This window comes from Rattus norvegicus, chromosome 3 (assembly GCF_036323735.1).
Source record: "Rattus norvegicus strain BN/NHsdMcwi chromosome 3, GRCr8, whole genome shotgun sequence".
NCBI classification, from domain to species: domain Eukaryota; kingdom Metazoa; phylum Chordata; class Mammalia; order Rodentia; family Muridae; genus Rattus; species Rattus norvegicus.
Genome location: NC_086021.1, coordinates 187,456,157 through 187,477,097, shown reverse-complemented (window position 1 = coordinate 187,477,097; position 20,941 = coordinate 187,456,157). Strand labels below are relative to the sequence as shown.

Here is a 20,941-nt window from a genome sequence, read left to right as displayed (position 1 = left end):
TCTCTCTCTCTCTCTCTCTCTCTCTCTCTCTCTCTTTCTTTTTGAGATAGCATCTCACTATGTAGCCCAGGCTATGCTGAAACTCGCTTTTAGATTGGGCTGGCCTTGAATTCACAGAGATCTGCCTGCCTCTGGCTCCTCAGTGCTGGGACTAAAGGTATGTGCTGCCATGCCTAGCTTCCACTTTTTTTAAATGTAGGTACTTAGCCCTGTTTACTTGCTTACTTGAACTTGCCTCTTCATTGTACCCCATAAGTTTGGGGCATGGTGTTGTGTATCCGTTTTCATTCAATTCTAAGAAGTTTCTAATTTCTTTCTTGATCCATTTTTCATTAAGTAATGAGTTGTTCAGAGTCTGTGAGTTTGCAAGTTCTCTATCGTTTCTGTTGATATCCAGCCTTAACGTGTAGGGGTCAGATAGGGTGCAGGAGGGTATTTCAATTTCCTACTATCTATTGAGACTTGCTTTCTATCCAGTATGTGGTCAGCTTTGGAGAAAGTTCCATGAGGTCCTAAGAAGAACTGGGATCATCTTTTGTGTTTGGGTGAAATGTTCTATAAATATTCATTAGGTTCATTTGGTTTATAACGTTTGCTAGCTTCAGCATTTCTGTTTAGCTTTCGTCTGGATGATCTGTCTACTGGTGAGAGTGGGACATTGAAGTCTCCCACTATTAATGTGTAAGGGTCAATATGTGATTTAAGCTGGAGTAGTGGGGTATTTTGTTTGTTTTGTTTTTTGAACTTGGCTGCCTTTGTGTTTGATGCATAGATGTTAAGAATTAAAATACAAGGGGGTTGGGGATTTAGCTCAGTGGTAGAGTGCTTGCCTAGGAAGTGCAAGGCCCTGGGTTCGGTCCCCAGCTCCGAAAAAAAAGAACCAAAAAAAAAAAAAGAATTAAAATACAAGATGGGTGGTGGCATATACCTTTAATCCCAAGACTCATGAGTCAGAGGCAGGCAGACCTCTGTGAGTTCAAGGATACCTTGGTCTACAGAATGAGTTTCAGGACAGTCAGGGGCTATACAGAAAAAAGCCTGTCTCAACAAAACCAGCCAACAACCAAACAAAAGAATAGAAATGTCCTTTCGGTGGATTTTTCCTTTAATGAGTATATAGTATCCTTCCCTGTCTTTTCTGATTAGTTTTGGTTTAAAGTGTATTTCATCAGATATTAAAATGGCTACATCTGCTTGCTTCTTGGGTACATTTGCTTGGAATATCCTTCCAACTCCTTTACCCTGAAGTGATGTCTACCCTTGATGTTAAGGTGTGTTTCTTGGATGCAGCAGAATGGCTCCTATTTTCACATCCATAGGTTAGCTTTTCACTTTCGTTTTTTTTTTTTTTTTTTTTTTTGGTTCTTTTTTTCGGAGCTGGGGACCGAACCCAGGGCCTTGCGCTTCCTAGGTAAGCGCTCTACCACTGAGCTAAATCCCCAGCCCCTTCACTTTCGTTTTTTAATTGTGGAAAGACCATTGATATTTAGAGATATCAGTGAGCAGTGTTTGTTGATCCTCATTGGTGTGTGTGTGTGTGTGTGTGTGTGTGTGTGTGTGTGTGTGTGTGTGTATGGTGTGTATGGTTTCCCCTCTTGATTTCCCCGTTTATTTTTTTGTGTTTTCTTGGGTGTGGTTGTTGTTCTTTCTACAACCTTCTATAGGGCTAGATTTGTGGGCAGATATTGCTTAAATTTGGCTTTTCTTATTTTCGCCATTCGTTGTGATGGAAAGTTTTGCTGGGTATAGTAGTCAGGCCTGGCATCTGTGGTCTCTTAAGAGTTTTAAAAACTTCTGCCTGGGTCCTACTTTTATAAACTACTTGTTCTATTTACCTTTAAGCACTTAATATTTTATTTCTTCTATGTGTTTAGTGTTTTGATTATTATGTGCCAAGGGGGCTTTCTTCCCCCTTACCCCATCCAGTTATTTGGTATTCTGTATGGTTCCTGAGCTTTGTGATAGGCACTTTCTTCTTTAGGTTGGATATATTTTCATTTCCAGATTTCTCTCAGTTAGGGTTTTCTTTATTGATTCTATTTCCACTTCTGGGTCTTAAACAGTTTTAATTCATTTCCTTCCACAGGTTTTGTTCTCATAGATTTCTTTAAAGGATTTATTCTCTCTTTAAGGACCTCTGTCATAGTCATAAAGGCTATTTTAAGGTCTTTTTCTCGTGTTTCAGCTATGTTAGAGTACTCAGGGTCTGCAGAGACATGGTGTCCTCGTAATTGTAGATTAAGTTTTTTTGCTGGCAGCTGGGCATCTGGTGTTGGGATGAATGTAATTCTGGTTACTGACATCTAGTCTTTGTTGGGTGTTTTTGTTGTTGTTGTTTGTCTGTTTCTTGGTTTCTTTTCTTTCTTTTTTTAAAATATTTTATTTTATTTATTTTATTACAGTACACCGTAGCTGTTTTTAGACACACCAGAAGAGGGCATCAGATCCCATTACAGATGGATGTGAGCCACCATGTGGTTGCTGGGAATTGAACTCAGGACCTCTGGAAGAGCAGTCAGTGCTCTTAACCGCTGAGCCATCTCTCCAGTCCCTGTTTCTTGGTTTCTGTTGACCACTTTGTCTTAGGAGAGTGTGATGGCTGTGTGTTGCTTGGTAGGAAATTCTTCTGGGATCCTTAGAGGTGTTGCCAATGGGGATTCCATGTAAAATGTGCTTGTATGTTTGCTGACATTTAGGAATAGGGATGGGATCAGGGGGACACTGAGGGGGTCCTCAGGAGGGAGGGAATCAGGATCTGCTTAGTCCCCTGGGAATGGCAGTAGAAAGTGAGCAGAGGGTCTGTTACAAAACTAGGGATGAGGATGGGGGGTCGAATCTGGAGGAGCAGGGGGGTCTGCCTGGCAAAGTGGCTAGTGTCTGTAATCCTAGTGTGGGGTGGAGAAAAAAGTTAGACCACTTAAGCTCACTGGCTGGCCAGCCTTCCCCGCTCAAAGAGGTGCCATCAGGTTTAGTGAGAATCACTTTCTCAGAAACAAACAAACAAAAGTGGAGGGGTGGAGAGATGGCTCAGTGGTTAGGAGCACTTGTTCTTGCAGACGGCCCAGGTTGATTCCTAGTACATAGGTGTTAGCTCACAACCGTGTATAACTCTGGCTCCAGGGAGTCAGTGCTCTCTCCTTACCTCTATGGCCACCAGGCATGCACGTGGTACCCAGATATAGATGCAGGCAAAACACCTGTATACGTACTATAAAGTGTATCTAAGAGAAATAAAAACAAATGTAGACAACGATCGAGGATAGGCACCTGTTGTCAACATTGGACCTCAACTCGCTAACGCCCACAGGTGCACATTCAGCCAGGCTCACATCCCACACATACGCAGCCCTCCACAATATAAAACTGTGATAAATGTACAGAGAGTTTATCACCCTCATGGTGGCAGTTAGCCTCAGCGGTAGGGCCATTAGACCCGGTAAGGTCTGGTATTTGATCCCCTGCTCCCATACAAGGGAAGGACAAAACCTGGGCCGTGTTGAGCATCTAAAATTCTATTATTGTATTTTTAATCGTCAAATAATAATTGCATGTTCTTAGGAGGTCACAATGATTGAGTGAGGTTAATTAACCAGATGATCGTCTCTTATGCTTGCCATCCCTGGGGTTCGGTTGGGGGATGTTTTCCTGCACTGTGTATTCAGATGCTGATTGCGGTGCCCAGGACGTTGGCATTGTCATGATATCTGGAGTGTCTCCTGTCTCAGTGATGTGTAAAAATTCTTTTCTATCACCTCTAATTGGCTAAGAAAGAGCTGATTCAGCCTATCGCTGGGCAGAAGAGAATGGGGGGGGGACTTCTGATCGAAGTCAGGGGGTCCCAAGCAAACAGAGGAGAGAAGAAGAAAGAGAAGGAACCAGAGGGTTCTTCACTGGGGGAGAACTGTTGGAGTAGAACAGCCAGGGCAAGACAGAGATGGCAGACAATGCCATGGGGCTGGGAAGAGGAAGCAGCCATCACAGCCCCATTATAACAGATGGATATCTGGCCAGCATAGTGCCTGCAGCTTGTTAATAAATTGATTAGATCTCTGTGCCATTTATTGGGGAGCTAAACCAAATGGTCAAGAGTCTGTAGAAATGCCATCACTATCTGGGCATAAAGGGGTGAAGAACCCCCAGAATTAAATACACACACACACACACACACACACACACACACACACACACACACACACACAGAGGGATACATATGAATTTCCTTAGGTTTCTCTAAGGGAACAGAATTGATTGAATATGTGTGTAGGTATAATATATATATTCACATATATATGATTTATTATACTGCCTTTCCGTGGTCAGGGTTATCCAATGATGGTTGCCTCATGACGGAAAGGCTGTGAATCCCATAGTTCAGTTCATGAGTCTGGATGTCTCAGCAGCCCCACTCTGGTGCTGGAGTCCCAGAGGATTCCAGAGAGCTGCTGGTCTTCAGTCTACATTGGAATCCTGAAGAAGTAGGTTCCAATACCCTAAGGAATGCTTGAGCAACAGGAGAGAGGGTGAGGGCAAGCAGGCAAACAGCAGATGCTGTTTCAGGTGACCCCAGATGTGGTTCCCGACCAAGATCAATCATCACATCCAGCTTTCCTCTCTCAGGAACATTCCCTGTAGATGCTTTAGTAGAAATGGTCTCCCTTTCTTGGACTGCCATCTGGGAGAGGGATTAGGAGTGTGTGAGAAGTGCTTGTTTAGCCATTTAGGAGGTCTCCAAGTTGTTTGAGATCTGGACCTTCCCCAAGTGGGTGTGATTGGATCTCCTCATCCTTTGGGAGGTGTGGGTGGGGTCCTCTAATGTTGGCCCTGGTGGGTGTGTAGTGAGTGCTGTTGTACTGTGGTCTTAATTTGGTTTCCTTGCAGACCAAAGGTGTGCAGTATCTTTTCATGTGCTTGACTCATCTTTTGTGAAGTACTGGTTTCAATCTTTGGCCACTGTTCTAAAAAAATCTGCTGGTTGGATTTAGTAAGAGTTGTTTAAATGTACTACTATAAATCAAGTTCTTTGACAGGTAGAATGGTTTTAGCAATACTTAGCCTGTATTTCCTCTGTACTGACTTCCCATATGCCTCAGAGTTTTCGACTCTGTCCTGTTTACTGATTTCCTTCTGGGTTGGTTATGCCTAATTCAAAGCACAAGGGTTTTCTTTTTGAGTTTTCTTTTAGAATGTTTATGTTTTTGCTTTTCCAGGATCTGGTTTGCAAGAATCTTGTTAGAATTGTAAAGTAGGGTGGGTTGCAGTCTCTGCACAGTGTGTCCAGTCTAGCCCTGTCTGTTGAGAACAGTTTCCTCCCATTGGTGGCCCACTGGCTACAGAGGAGGATCTTTCTTTCTAGGACCCTGAGTTTTTACTCCTCTGCATTTTTAAGACTGTGTGGGGCTATTCTGGTTCTTTGCTCTCATGTAAGCTCTAGAATTAATGGATTTCTGTACTTCAGTGCTGGGACCACAGGGACAGACCACCATGTCTGGCCTGTGGTTTGGTCATCACTGTGGTCACCATCCTGGTCACAGGTCACCAGGACTCACACCTCCTGCCTAGGTGGATTCTGCTCTAGCTGGCTGTTCTGCTCTCAGTCCCTTCTCACTCCCAGGTGCTGGAAATTCCTCCACGGTCCTCACTTACCTTTTTGATTGTCTTTACATTACATATCTATGTGAGACTGTGTGGTTTTTGTCCTTTTGTGTTTGGTATATTGTCAGCTAGCGTGACACACTTCAGACTCACCTATGTTGTTACACTCACAGAATTTCTTTTTTTCATAATGCTGAAGAACATTCTATTGTGTATATACTATATTTTAAGGGTTTTTTTATGTTTCATTATGTATGTGTGTGTCTCATTGTATGTGCAGATGCCTAAAGAGGCCAGACGAATGTCAGATCCTCTGGAGATGGAGTTACAGGTGGTTGTGAGTCATCTGACATGGGTGCAGTAACTGAACGTGGGTCATCTGACAGAGCAGCCAGTGATCTGAACCACTGAAGCATCTCTCCGACCTTCTGCCTCATGTTTGAGATAGGCTTTGTCATTGAGCCTGGCTTGCAGTGAACCCCTGGTATTTGCCTGACTCTACTCTGTATCCATCACTGGCTTTTAAATGGGTGTTAGGGGTTCAAGGTCAGGATCTTGCACTTTTGTAGTGGGTACTTTGTCCACTGACACACATTTGTACCACTGAGGAGAGTAGTTTGTGGGCCACAAATCCTGAAGCTTCGGGTTGGGTCATAGCCTTCTGTTTTCTGGAGGCCAAAGGCCAGTTTCATCTCAGGGCTCAGGTTTCTGCTTCCTACAAAATGAATTTATTCTTGACTTTCCAGCTCTTGACTTTTCCAGTTTGCACAGAAGAGCTGCAGCCTACAGTGACTTTCATCCAACAGTAACACACTGAAAAGTGTATACACAAACACACTGAAAACTTCACTCACACATTCAAAACTGCACTCATAAACTCAAAACTTCACTCACAAACTCAAAACTGTACTCACAAACACACTGAGAACTGTACTCACAAACACACTGAGAACTGTACTTACACAGTCAAAACTGTACACACAAATGATCTTTAGGAGAAGGAAACCCCTCACCACAGGCTGAGCAGACAGTTTCTCCACTGTCTTTACTGCTGGCAGAGACCTGGGCTGTTCCCAGTGTGTGGCTATCAGGGTGTGAAAAATGCATGTCTGTTGGGTATATGTCCAGTTGCTGGACTAGACGTGGGTTTATTGGAATCCGACAGGCATAAAAGGGCCTATAAGGTGGTTAAGTAGATGAAACACGTAGGCAAGAGGACCTGGGTTTAAAACTCCAGAACCCAGTGAAGTCAGACTTGGTAATGTGTGCATCTGCAATCTCTGTGCTCCCACGCTGAGAATGTGTACGATCCCAGTGTTCCCGTGCTGAGGTGGAGACAGGAGAATCCATGGAACCTCACACAGAGCAGCAAACAACAAAAACTGTGAATAGGGAAGACAGACCCTGAGATTGTCCTGACCTCACACAGATGCTACAGAAAAAGAGCCCCCCCAACCTACGCACATGCACACGCTCGAGCAGAAGCACACATAAGCGAACACACACACACACACACACACACACACACACACACACACACACACGGGGAGAGAGAGAGAGAGAGATCTTACAAACTGCAGCGATAGTGCCTGTCCTAGAGACATCTTAACCATGACAAAAACAGCAGACCGTGTTTCCACTGGGTGAGAAGTGTGTGTGACCCGCAGCTTAACGGCTAACGCTCCCCTAGTCCCTAAGTCTAAGCAGCACGTCTCATGATATTGCCTTTCAAGAAATATTCCGGGGTTGGGGATTTAGCTCAGTGGTAGAGCGCTTGCCTAGCAAGCCCAAGGCCCTGGGTTCGGTCCCCAGCTCCGAAAAAAAGAAAAAGAAAAAAAAAAAGAAATATTCCACTTTACTTCCATATGTGGATGCGTGTGCAGGTAACCAGGTAGGCCAGAAGCCCCTGGAGCTGGAGTTATAGAAGGTTGTGAACCACCCACCCAACTTAGGTGCTGGGAGCTGAACTCTAGTCCTCTGCAAGCCCAGGATGTGTTCTTTACGGCTGAGCTACCTCTCCAGCTCTGAAAACAGATTTTAAAACATTCTTCATTACATTTTGCCTTCTCTCTCTCTCTCCGAATGTGTTCTGTCTTGGGAACCCACTAGGTGGGAAGGATCACAAGATGTCCTCTGACCTTCACATGTGCACTGTGGCATGTGTAACACACACACACACACACACACACACACACACACACACACACACACACAGAGAGGAATGCAACTGTAGAAGCCTGCAGCCATATGTTTGGTGTGTACAGTCCTTTTTCCTACGTGTCTCTGGGTCTAAATACTTAATGAAACCTACACCCGATAACTTTGCTTCATCAGAAGCTACATGGCCCTGACTTCCTTTTCTGCACTGACAGTCCAGGATCTAGCTTTACTCAAAGGGAAGTTCGAAAGTGGGTGGGTTTCTTCAGGCTGGCGACAGAGGTGTATGGAAGGACCCCTTTTTATTTTAGGTGTTCATGTCATCACTGCAAAATTGCCATAATTTGCTGCTGCTGATTTTGCTTTAAAAAGGCAAGTGCGTTTCAAAAAAGTGAGGAGAAAAAGTGTCATTTTTGCTTATTCTAATATTCAGCATTTCTGAGACTTAATCATTTGTGTCTAAACAGTTTCCTGGAGTATTTGGGGGGTCTGCTGGTGGTGACTTAGCCTCATTCTCCCCCCTCCCCGCCCCCCGTATTGGGGATGGAACACGTGGGGTGAGTGCTTCACACTGAGCTTTGTTCACAGCCCCACACTTGTCTTTTATTTTGATAGAGTCTTACTAAGTTGGTCAGGCTTAAACCTATAGACTCCCTGCCTGAGCTGGATTAAACTGGGATTCCAGGTCAGTGCCACCAGGGGCAACTTTACTCTCACTCTTCCAAGGTCTGATATATCTAAATTGGCCAACAGGTATCTTTCTAACACTTTAGTTTTGTTCTTTTGAGGTAGGTCTCATTGTGCAGTCTTCAGTGGCCTGGCACTTGGTATGTAGATCAGGTACACAGTTCAGCATATTACACTTACCTCTAGTTTCCTGTGAGTTTATTCTTGTGGGAGTTCGGAGAACTTTATAAAAATGTAAGTGTATATCTCTCATTAGACAGAATTCCAGCCATGATTCCCTTCAGGGCTATCTCCTTCTCCTGTTTTCTCTGTAATTCTAGTAACGAACACATAGACACTGTCACACATAGACATTGTTACACAGTAATGCACACAGACACTGCCACACAGCAATGCACACATAGACACTGTGACACTGCAATGTGCACATAATCACTCAGTAATGCATACATAAACACTGTCACACAGCAATGCACACATAGACATGGTCATACTGCCCCAACTGCTTATCTCTCCTTTTCAGATTAGATGAGTTCTATCAATACATGGTCTAATCATTGAGTTTTATCTCAGTTCCAGAATATAAACTTACAATAGTTTCTACTTATGTTGTGAAAAAAACCTTTCATTAGTTGAAAGCCTACTTTTTTTTTATGCCAGATATTGGTTTAGCAGTCCTTTTATACTTCGATTTTAATTGTGTTCATATTTGTGAAGGGGTATGACAGAGGACAACTCCAGGTGTTCCTCAGGTACTGTCTAGCTTTTAAATAATATTAAAAAAATGTGTGCAGAGGAGCATGTTCACGTGTGTGTGTGTGTGTGTGTGTGTGTGTGTGTGTGTGTGTGTAAATACACATGCAGGCCAGAGGGCAACTTCAGGACAATTTCTTTGCATGCATGGAGACACGCATGTGTTTATGATATGCACACTTACATGCCCAGGTGTGCAGAGGCCAGAGGAGGACTTTGTTTGGACCCAGATCTAGTATGGGAGGTCACAGGCCATCTTGTCTGTGTCCCTCAGAGCACTGCAGCACAGGTGTGCATGGGGACATGCCTGACCTTTTTTTTTTTTTGGTTCTTTTTTTCGGAGCTGGGGACCGAACCCAGGGCCTTGCGCTTCCTAGGCAAGCGCTCTACCACTGAGCTAAATCCCCAACCCCATGCCTGACCTTTTTACATGGCTGCTGGGATCCAAACACAGAGTCTCATGCCCACATAGCATGCACTTGTACCCACTGACTTCTTTCAGCCTTTGTCTGTCTTTCTTTCTTCCTTTTTTTTTTTTTTTAATATGGCATCTCCATCCTGTGGCAGGACACACTTTTTTAAAAAAGATTTATTTTATTTATTATATATAAGTACACTGTAACTGTCTTCAGGCACACCAGAACACATTACTGGGATTTGAACTCAGGACCTCTGGAAGAGCAGTCAGTGCTCTTAACCACTGAGCCATCTCTCCAACCCAGCCTTTGTCTTTCTAAGACAGGGTCTCTCCATCATCTAAAACATCTTAAGCTAGGCTGACTGGCCCGTGAGCCCCAAGGATCTTCCTGTCTCCAATTCCCCAGCACTGGATTATGAGTTTGTTTACTTTTAGAATTAAAAAAAATATATTTATTCCTTTGTCTTTTTGAAACAAAGTTTCACTATATAGACCTGGCTGGCCTCAAACTCCTAGTAATCTACTTGCCTCTGTCTCTGAGTGCTGGGATTAAAGGTATGAACCACCACGTATAGCTTCAATTTTTTAAAACGTTAATCTTTTTAAACGTGGTTGTGGCCTGTACATTGTGACAGTGTTTTGTCAGCTGATGGCTGACTTGTGGGACTGAGACCCAAGTCCTCATCTGTCACTGGGACAGCTGTTCATATCTTATTCTGAGCTGTGCTGTTTGGAATCTCCCCAGTATATGGCTCAGAGTCCAACTGGAGATGGAGACAGCACTCGTAAGCCTGACTTTATCTCCCCTTCGCAAGCCTTTTCTTTTCTAGGATGCCCTGCACCTTCTGGAGAGGGGTGACATCTGGCTTTGACATCCAGCAATTTGGAGTTTCTTTCTTCCTAAGTGACCTGGAGCATGCTCTGACCTTAGTGGCTCCCCAGACAAGTGCTGGCTCCTTCCTAGAACCTGAACCCGAGGTCGTGCTCTGGAAAGCTGGGCAAATGTTATATCTCCCGGAGTTTGAGGTGTGACCCAAGGGAGAGCTAGTCTTGCCAAATGGGAAACAGAAGCCCAGCTTGTCAACTTTTGTGATCAATGATTTAAAAAAAAAAAAAGCAAAACAATTGAGGGTTAAACTGCATGTTTGTACCAGGTCTGTAGCTGATACTGGGGAGAAATGACCTTTTTTACAATAAGACTTCTCATTCTTTAATTTGGTATGTCCCTCTAGGTATCTACTGTGTACAGTGTAAATGTTTGCATGGGTGTGCAGGCCTGAAGTTGATGCTTTCCTCGGATGCCTCCCACTTCATTCACTGAGGCATGCTGTCCTGATGAACCCTGAGCTCACCAATTCTGGCTAGGAGGAAGCCTGCTTGATCTGGGAATCTAGTCTGCTTCCCGAGTTGGGGTTACAGGTGGCTGCCACACCTGCCTGGTTGGCTTTGTGCAGATCTGGACTCTAGCTCAAGCTTGCCGGGTAAGCACCTGGCTCACTCAGGCATCTCCCCGGCTCTCCTCCAACTTACCTCAGTTACGTTTAAGATTATCTGACTATGGGTCTTGTGTCTTTCATTCGTTTCATATTGAGTTTTTTTTTCTTTTTTTTTTCTTTTTTTTTTTCTTTTTTTTTTTCTTTTTTTCGGAGCTGGGGACCGAACCCAGGGCCTTGCGCTCGCTAGGCAAGCGCTCTACCGCTGAGCTAAATCCCTACCCCCCCCCCCTTTTATTTTTTATTTTACATGCAACTGGGTCCTCTGTGTACCCTGTCTGCCTGCCTGCTTCTGCTGGGATTCAAGTCACCACTCAACTTGCGTTTCACATTCTAAGTGGCCGACCATTTGAACACTTGGTCCCCAGTCGCTGCTGCCTGTCAGAGGTGGAGTCTAGGTAGATGCTCAGAGGGTGGACCTTCAAGTATGGCAGCCAGGCCTCGCTTCTTGTCTTGTGGGCTACAAGCATCCTCAGGCTCTGGACACCGCAGTCCATGGGCTGTTCTCCGCCATGTCTTCTCCACCATGCTGCACCAGAGTAAGCTCTTCCTCACTGAGCCTCTTTTGTCAGGCCCTCTGTCACAGCGAGGCGAAGCTCTTTTTAGGGTGCATCCTCAGTGACTTAGGCATCTCACTAGCTCCCGGTCCTTCCCAACACTGCCATGACAGTCACTAAGCTTTGAATGTGATCATTCAACGTGTAATGGCACTAGGTTTTCAGGGGCGTGAGCTGAGTTTTGCTGGGGTTCTGTTGTTTATTTTTTATTTATCTTTCAAGACAAGAGTTCTTTGTGGACCAGCTGCTCTCCACATCACTATGTAGCTGGTCTCGAACAATTTCTGCCTCCACTTCTGAAGTGCTGGGATGTACACCACTGTACTCTGTTCTAGATTGAGTTAGGGTTTTATAAACTGGACACATGAGCTGAATGGGGGGCAAGTTGTATTAGAAACCATCTGATAGAGCAGACCAACACTGCACCTTGCAGGAGGTGTGGCTGGCTTTCTCTGTGAAGTGAGGCTGATGCTGAAGCACTTAGGGGAGGTGCAGGCTCGGGAAGGCAGGTGCAGGCATGCTGTCAGGCTGGGCTCCCCCATGCACTCTGAGTAAGCTCCTCTGAGCTGAACTGTAAACCCGGTCACGCAGCTATAGTTAGTCCTTTGTGGGAGTCAGCCAAGAGAGTGTTGTCATGAGTCATTCTGGAGTTTTGTAGACAGCTGGCTCTGGAGACTGGGGTCAGTTTCAGAAGGAGAAAGCAGGAGGAGCAGGCACCAGCCCCATGATGTCCATTTGTGTATGACATGTGGACAGAAGGATGGCTGACCTCAGCATGAGAACAGAGTGCTGCCAGTGCCCAGGGACTTTAGTGTCCGAGACTTGGCTTGTGAGACCCAGCCATGAACGTAGCCTTCTAACCTTAGTTCCTCTCTGGCCTTGCAGAGAGCACGCAATGCCTTAGTCCTAAGACTGGTGGCCACCCAAGCCTGGTTCCAAGCAAAGGAGTCTTGACTAGGGCATACTTGAATGCTGTTACTTGCTTGGGAATGCAGGACAGCAAGAGGACTCTGGTCCAGATGCTTAGGCCTGTGTCCTACTCTAGCTGCCTCAGGCTTCTGTGCAAGCATGAGAGACTGGATAGGCCAACAAGTGTCTTCTGGCTTCTTTAAGGCTTTCTCTTCTTACAGGGTCACAGCGGTGTAGAGGGATGAATAATGGCCCTTCCCTCAACTCACACCCACTCATAACACAAATAAACTTCTCTGGAGGAGATATCTTTGGAGTTCTTATGTGTTAAAAACCTTTTGAAATCATCTTGGAATTTTGTGGGTCCCAAATCCAGGGACTGGTGACATTCGAAGATCAGAGGTATCAGCTATGTGACAGGTTGACAGGATGGAATGAGCCTATCAAGACTGGCATGTGCAACACAAGACACTGTGTCAAAACAAAATAGAAGAGAGACCATAGCCAGGTGAGTCCAGAGATGGCTGAAGCCACCACGAGATAAGGGTGCCTGACACATTCACCTAGAAAGCAGGAACCAGCTCCAGGCCTCCAGCTACCATCTAGTGTCTGTCTGTCTGTCTGTCTGTCTGTCTGTCTGTCTCTCCCTCTCTCTCTGGTATGTGTGAGTGCCTGGAGGTTAGAGGTCAGCATCAGGTATAAAGGTGTATTCCTCAATCATTCTTATTTCTTGAGACAGGGTGTTTCACTACACTTTCTGGGCCAGTGAGACCCAGGAATACTGTGATCCCTACCTCTCCATAGCTGGGATTACAGATGCATGCTGCTGCACCCAGCATTTTCACGTGGGTGCTGGGATTCAACTCATATCCTATCACTTCACCTTATCCCTTGGCTGTGTCTTTTTTTCTTCTTCTTCTTTTTTTTATTAAACAAACATCTTGAGGACCAGTGAGATGGCTAAGCAGATTAAAGTAGTTGCCATGTTAGCCTGAGATAAATTTGACCCCTTGAACCTACGGTGGCGAGAACCTACTCCTAAAAGTTGTCCTCTGCTTCTATCAAAATGAGGTGGTTTTTTTTTTTTTTTTTTTGGTTCTTTTTTTCAGAGCTGGGGACCGAACCCAGGGCCTTGCGCTTCCTAGGTAAGCGCTCTACCACTGAGCTAAATCCCCAGCCCCAAAATGAGGTGTTTTTTTACTTTATACTTAGTGGTTCTTCTTCCTTTTCTCTTTTAACGCTAGTTCTGGGATTGTCAGCTTCAAACTATGGAAGTCGTAATGGCCTGTGACAATGTATCAGAGGGAGAGACATTTAAAGGAAATTTGTCTCCAGAGTGACAAAGGTTACGTCTCTAATAGTGTCTACTGTCCCTTGCATATATATAGGTTTTGAGGAGGGGAGATTTTTCAGCTCCACTCACTCCAGTCTTAAGGGCAGTGTACTTGAAAACAGCTGCCTGCATTGTGGCTCCCATACTGGGCACTGCAGCAAGGAGTGAAGAGTTTGGTGGCACAGACCCTAAACCTACACCTATAACTTAAGTCTTGGTGGCTCAGGGGCTGTGTCATCAGCAGATGCTTAGGCATGGAAGGAGGCTTCATTCTCTTTTAGAGGCTTGGAACCACACTGGAGATGTGTCTGGCAAGCCTATGGAGAGGACAATGCCTGTTCTCATGAAAGATCTTAGTACCATGGCAGCAAGGGACATGCAGGGTAGGGGTATGGCACTGGGAATCAACAGTCACCCGAGGGCCTGTGAGCTTCAGAGTCTGGGCTTTGCTATAGGTGTTCACTGTTTTGCTTCCTGTCACCTAAGGGTTTTGGGGTACAGGCTGTTGTACACCTAACTGGTGGTTCCCATTAACCAGCATCAAGTGGATGACTAAGAACCCGCTGAGTGTTTGGTCCATTTTAAAATCTTCAAACCATCAAGAGTGAAAAATTCCGATTTGGGTTTGGAGGGTTGTCACTAAGTGGTGCCCTACTTGCTTAGGATGCTCTTGGCCCCAAGTGTGTTCTCCTGTGTCAGAAGAAGACGCTTGGGTTTTATTCACAACTGTGAATTTCTGTTCCTGGTGTCAATCCTACACTGGCTTGTAGCACCCTACCTGCTTTCTCATTGTCTCCTCCTTTTTACTGGCTTTCCAAACCTGGAGGCTGATGTTCAAGAACAAAATTTCTGTTGTCTAAGGGTTCCCTAGCACACTTTGCAAGTGAGGGCACTGTGTTTTGTTTTGTTTTGTTTTTTTGGGGGTGGGTGGGGGTGGGGGTTTCAACGTGTACAGTTCCTTAGATAGACTATTGCTTAGAGAACAGCTGGGGTAGGGTGGGGTTTGTTGTATAGCAGTTATAACTCACTTAGTTTAAAAGGCTGGGACAGGATCAGCACACAGGCTGAGAGTTAGAGAGCAGCCTGCTTTAGAGAGGAAGAGTCCTCACCTCACCTTTTTGATATAAGTGTCTCATGAGACCCCAAGCTGGCCTCCAACTAAATATATAACCAAGGTTGAACTCCTTATTAATCTGCCTTCACTTTCCAAGTGCTGGGATGGTGTGTATAGGTAGTACGGGCTGGTAGGAAACGCCTCTTTCAAGGCACGAAAGAAAAAAAAATTACAATGTCACATTCCTCATTCCCCAGTGCTGGATCTGTGCGGACTGTGGCAAGTCTCTTCAGAAGTGACGATGATTCTGGGAGGGTCAGTTGCAGTGAGGTCCCAACAAGGAGCTTTGCCATCTGGAATTTGTTTTTGGGGCCTTTTCAAAAAATGGAAAGACGAAATCATAGCAACGTTCAATAAGACGGCCTTTTGGTTAAGAAAACACCCAGGAAGAAAGGGGCGAAATGGTAACGAAAACGTTCCCACAAAGTGCTTGCAAGCATCAGTTTAGAGGATTTACTACCCCCTCCCCCACGAGAAAAGTAAATAAAGAACAAATCAGCTTCCGGATGTCCAGCTTCGGTGTGCACGGCCCTCTTACTAACCGCTGTAAGTCAGAGGAGCTGACCCGTGGCGTCCGTGGCGTCCTCTGCGCACCTCTCCGCCCCGAAAGCGTTTTCTTGCCAGGACTCCTGCTCCTCACTGACCGCCGGGGCCCCGGGAGCGCCCGCGCAGCTGTCGCCGCCCGCCCTGGCCGCAGCCATTTTGGAAGGGTGCAGACAAAGGGCGAACCCCGCAGCCGGCTGCAGCGACCCACCCGGCACCGAGCGCCGCCGCTCTCCCCGCCCGGCTGCCATTCCCACCAGCGCTCTAACAGCCGACCAGCACCCAACACCTCGCCTGCTCCCCGGCCTCTGGCGCTCGCAGCCATTGGCCGCGTCTTTTAAGAGCCGGCCGCAGCCAATCAGAGGCCACAGAGGCGCGGGCGGGGGCGGTGCGTGTCGGAGCGCCTGCGCACTAGGCCGCCCCTCCCCCCTCCCTGCGCGCCGCGCCCCCGCCCGCCCCGCGCACCGCCCCCCGCCCGCCCCGCGCCCCGCTGGAACCTCCTCCTGCCCAGGCGCGCTCGGCCGAGCGGCGGCGGCGGCGGCGGCGAGGAGGAAAGATGGCGGCGGGCTCGGATCTGCTGGACGAGGTCTTCTTCAACAGCGAGGTGGACGAGAAAGTGGTGAGCGATCTGGTGGGCTCGCTCGAGTCGCAGCTGGCGGCCAGCGCGGCCCACCACCACCACCTCGCGCCGCGCACGCCCGAGCTGCGGGCCGCGGCCGCCGGCGCGCTCGGGAACCATGTTGTGAGCGGCAGCCCGGCCGGAGCCGCGGGCGCAGGGCCGGCCGCCTCCGCCGAGGGCGCGCCCGCAGCGGCGCCGGAGCCGCCCCCCGCAGGTAGAGCGCGGCCGGCGGGTGGGGGCCCGCGGCGCCCGGGCTCCAGCTCACCGCGCCGCTTGCTTGTCCCCGCAGGGCCCGCGCCGGCGCCCGCCAAGCTGAGGCCGCCGCCCGAGGCCAGCGCGGGGCCCTGCCCCGTCGCCGCCGCCGCCGCCACCGCTGCCGCCGCCGCGGGGCCGGATCCCGCCGCCGCCGCCCCGCCCGCCGGCCCCGGCGCCTCCAAGCCCGGCCCGCCTGGCCCGCCCGGCCCCGGCGCCGCGCAAACTTTGAATGGGAGCGCCGCGCCGCCCACCGCGCCGCACGCCGCACCTGCTGTCAGCCCGGTCAACAACGGGCCCGCGCCGCCGCCCGCCGCCGGCTCTGTCATCCAGGCGGCCCCCGCGCCCGCCGCGCCCTCGCCGCCCGCCGCGCCCGCGCCCGCCGCGCCCCCGCCTCCCGCGCCTCCAGCGCCCGTCGCGCCAGCCCGGCCGCCCGGGCACCCCGCCGCGCCCGCGCCCCCCGTGTCACCCGCTGCCGCCGCCGCCGCCGCCGCCGCCGCCGCGCAGAACGGGGCCGCTCCTGCCCCCGCCGCGGCCTCCGGGGGCGCCGCGGGGTTGGGCCAGCCGGGCGCGGGCGCGCAGGGGGCTAAGGCCGAGGCGCCCAAGCCCGGACCGGGGCCCGGGCCGGGGCCGGCGGCGGCGGCGGCGGCGGCGGCGGGGGGGGTCGCGGGCGGGGGCGCGGCGGGCGGTGTGCTGCTCGGGCCCGCCATGCCGGGCGCGCTGCCGGGGCCTGCTCCCGGGACCCCCGCGGGGCTGGCGAAGGGCGCGGCCGCAGCGACCCCCAGCCTGCCTCGGACGCCGGCGGCCACCACCGGCGCTATCCGGGCCACGCTGACGCCCACCGTGTTGGCCCCGCGCCTGCCGCAGCCGCCGCAGAACCCGACCAACATCCAGAACTTCCAGCTGCCCCCAGGTGAGTGGCAGCGCGCGGCGGGAGGCGAGGGCGGGTGCACCAGGCGGCCCTGGCGTTCCAGGAAGTTCTGGGCTGCATTCTGGGGCTGTGTCCTGGCAGGGTGGCACGCGAAGCCGAGGGGCGGCCTCTGCCCAGGTGACCTGACAGTTTTGAGGGCTTCCCAGTCCTGGAGCTCCAGAGCCCTCAGGGAACTCTGGTGTCCCGTTGGGGTGCTATGGGCTACCACTGTGTGGTCGAGGGGCCCTTCTTTCTCCTTCCTCAGGTGAGGTCAAGAGAGGGCGAACTAACTCAGGGGCAGGATGGTGAAGTCTGTGTGGAAGGCGTGGGCTTCCCTGTTGTCAGGGAAGCTGGTTAGGGACTCCATGCAGGGAGCAGGGGTTTAGTGGTCATCGGTGCCTGAAAGAGGACCCTGAGTGTTTTTGTTTTGCCATCCCTGGAGGTCAGCAGGACACTCACTGCGCAGGGGTCTGCGGATGCAGGAGATCATGGAGATGTGGATGCTGGGGCTCAGAAGCTGTCTCAGAGCTTGCAGATTCCATGTAGGCTCTGACTCTGTTGTCCTCGAATTCCTCAGGGCCCTTGGGTTTGATGAGTGACTCCTTTCCCCGCTTGTAGACTGCTTTTGTTTGAGAGTCCTCTGCAGAAGTGTTCCCACTGAACCCTGGGCCGGAGCGAGCACTGAGCGCTCCGCTCCTCCCGTGTTACACAGTGACATGTGCAAGCAGTAGTAGCAGCGCCGCCCGCCCACCGCGGTGGCAGTAGTAGAGAATTAGAAAACATGCTGCTACTGTGTCCCCCTGCTTTCTGAAAAGTGGTTTGGGTCACGTTGAAAGAGCTAAAGCATCTTTAGAATTCAGTTTTGCTGAGGTCAGTGAGGACCAGGAAGGCTCCGAAAAGGTTCAGAGATACTTGCCCTATCTATGGGGATACAGGACCCAGAATAGTTAGTGAGGTTGCAGGGGCTGCCATGCTCTGAGGAGGCGCTGGGTGTGACATAAGGCCTAGGAGCTGCAGATGTCTCTTGCCACACATCTGGGGCAGGGTGTGTGTGTGTGTGTGTGTGTGTGTGTGTGTGTGTGTGCGCGTGCGTGTGTGTGATTGAAAGGTCTTGTTCATTATCTTCACTCTGACCTTTGGGTGGAAAATATGGCTGATGTTATAGTTTAAGATTCATTCTGTGCTTGTAGTCTATTATTCGAATAGACTCCCCAGTGCAAGGATGTGCCCATGTTGTCCTTTTATCAGGAAAGCTGTCGTAGTCAGGTGCCATGACATCCTTCCATAGCGTCTTGACTTTCCCTGGTTCCATTGCCTTTGAGTGCCGTACAAGTAAAGTCCATCTCCCCGGGAGAAATGACAATGCCATTTGCAAAGGGCATTGGCTGCCGTCTCCATCACAACTGCCTCCTTTTTCAGGTCAGGTTCAGGGTTGGTGTTTGAGCAGAAGGTAACTCCTTGGGGAAAAAGTAAATAGGTCCATCATTCGCACTTCTCTACGTCTGCATCAGCCCCATGCTTGTGTCCAAGAGTAGGGCAGAGTCTGTTGCCTTCTGGGTGGCAGACACCCAGCGCTCTGCTTCAGAGTGGGCACATGCTTTCTAAGGAGAAGGCCCATCCATACCCACCTTCCTAACCGTCTGGCTCCTGTGGCTGTTTTGATAAGGAACGCTGATTGAGGGAGAACCTTACTTTAAAAACACCCAAAGCTAAGCTAATGTTTGGTGCTTAAAACTACTACCACCAGTGCTGGAAAGCCAACTTCTTTTTAAAACAGGACAGGGAGACATGGTTAGAGGACGCAAACATACTAGGTCTTCCCTGTATCTGAGCAATCAGGACTTTCTCTAACTGGTGTTCCTCCTCTACTGATACATTTCATAATGAGATATATTCAGAAAAGGAGAAAACAGTTTCTAATAGAACTTTGTTTAGCCAATAGCAGCCTTTGCAGGGTAAGGCTGAGAGAGGGGAGGCAGGTTTCAAGGCTACACATAGGTGTCAAGTGGACTAGCATACCATTGGCAGAGGAGGGGAGTGTGAAAGGGGCTGAGTCCCTCCCAGTGCCCTCTCGATAGAGGTCATGCTGGGGGAGGGGAGGAACACAGGTCTTGAGGACTTTGACAGTTCATAGGAACGTCTAATATCATGTTGAACTTGTTTTCTTTAGCAAGCGGAGCCCTGATCTTCCCTGTCAGGACAGGTGTGTAAAGGCACAGGGCTGCTACTGTGCCTGTGATTTGCTGCTGGTTTGCTGGTGCCAGAGTCTAAGTTTGATCCACAGCTTTAGAGAGGGCTGGATGGCAGGTGCACATGTCAGGAGGAGTCCACAGTGTGACTGACTACAGTTGCTGAAGGGCAGGTGAGAGGACCTCAGAATTAGTGTGTGCTTTTGTGGCTTTGAAAGATCTGGGTGGAGGATGTTGTCCTGCCTGTCCCCCCACCCCACCCCATGGCAATTAGCATTTTCTTTTGTGTGCTCATTCTACCTTCATATTGAATTTACTCTGTGTTGCCCTAAAACTTGGCTAAATCATAGGTTCTCTGTCTAAGAGAAAACATTGCTTCTGTTGTCCTGGATGCTGTGGCTCTGGAGTGAGCACAGGTGTCAGGTGCTGGTTCCCACATGTGTGGGTTGTGGATTAGTGGGTCACTACATTTGGGCAGATTCTCAGGCTTAGACCGAGAGCTGCCCATGGACTCCATGGGCTGGGGTTCTAGACACCAACTTTGTTAGCAGCAACCAAAGGGACATTCTTAGAACTTTAGCTTTTCTTACTTAAGGTCACAGTTGCTGTTTGCCTGGGAAAAGTTCATTGCTTATGGAGCCTCAGTTTGACTGTAAAGTGACTGACTGTGAAGAGGAAATCCTGTCAGAATGAGACATGGATGGGCACAGCTGCTCTTTATTCCTAGATCCCTGATCCTTTCCCTGCTTTAGGGGTGGTGTTGCTGTAGAAACATCAGTCTGAAGATTAGTTTTATTCCAGTGAAAATTCTTACCCAGGTGGACAATAGGTTTGGGGCAGGTTGTCTTGCTCTCAGTGGAAGGAACAATGGGCCCATGCTGGGGTGGCCACCACTCACAGAGCCACATGCTACCTACCTGTGGGAGGACCTCACCAGGGCCTGGCTTTAGGCCAAAGGTTGTAAGGTAGTTTTGCTGCTGCTAGTGGAGGAGGAGGAGGAGGGGGAGGAAGAGGAGAAACATTCTGGTAATCATAACTCGGGTAGTGGTGCACTTTGGAAGGGGTGGGTCTCCTTCCCCATGAGGTTCACAGCTGGCCTGTCATTATCATCTTTGGGCAGTGTGGTGACGAGATGATGGCTGGAGTTTGCAGGTGTTTTTGGAGCTGTTCAGCACTGTATTTTGGTAGTAGTAGAGGCGCCTGTGAACATTTCAGAATGGTGGTCTCATCCACACTGCTGTGTGTTCAAGCAAAGGCTCTGAGCTTAGGGAGAACACATCATCTCAGCTCAGCTCTGTTTTGGTTTTCCTGAGGCAGGGTCTCTCTCATTAGGTTGTCTGTCTGGGACTCTCATTCTGTAGCCCATTTAGGCCTTGCCTGAGGTCCTTCAGCTCCAGCTTCCTGGGTGCTAGTGT

The 20,941-nt window shown here is 49.2% G+C and overlaps 1 protein-coding gene and 1 long non-coding RNA gene across 2 annotated transcripts in view; one reads left to right on the top strand and one right to left on the bottom strand.

Moving 5' to 3' along the window:
* Positions 1 to 420: 420 nt before the first annotated feature.
* On the bottom strand, positions 421 to 15,956 carry LOC134486514 (uncharacterized). Its single transcript, XR_010065567.1, has 2 exons — positions 15,556 to 15,956; positions 421 to 15,326 (listed from the first exon to the last, which is right to left on the bottom strand). It is a non-coding gene; the product is annotated as an uncharacterized LOC134486514 (long non-coding RNA).
* Positions 15,957 to 16,055: 99 nt separating this feature from the next.
* Positions 16,056 to 20,941, top strand: part of Taf4 (TATA-box binding protein associated factor 4) — a 65,411-nt gene continuing 60,525 nt past the window's right edge. Inside the window, exon 1 of the mRNA NM_001402170.1 lies at positions 16,056 to 17,340. Within this exon, the coding sequence (NP_001389099.1) occupies positions 16,113 to 17,340 (1,228 nt within the window). The 5' untranslated portion in view covers positions 16,056 to 16,112. The remainder of the gene's footprint in view (positions 17,341 to 20,941) is intronic.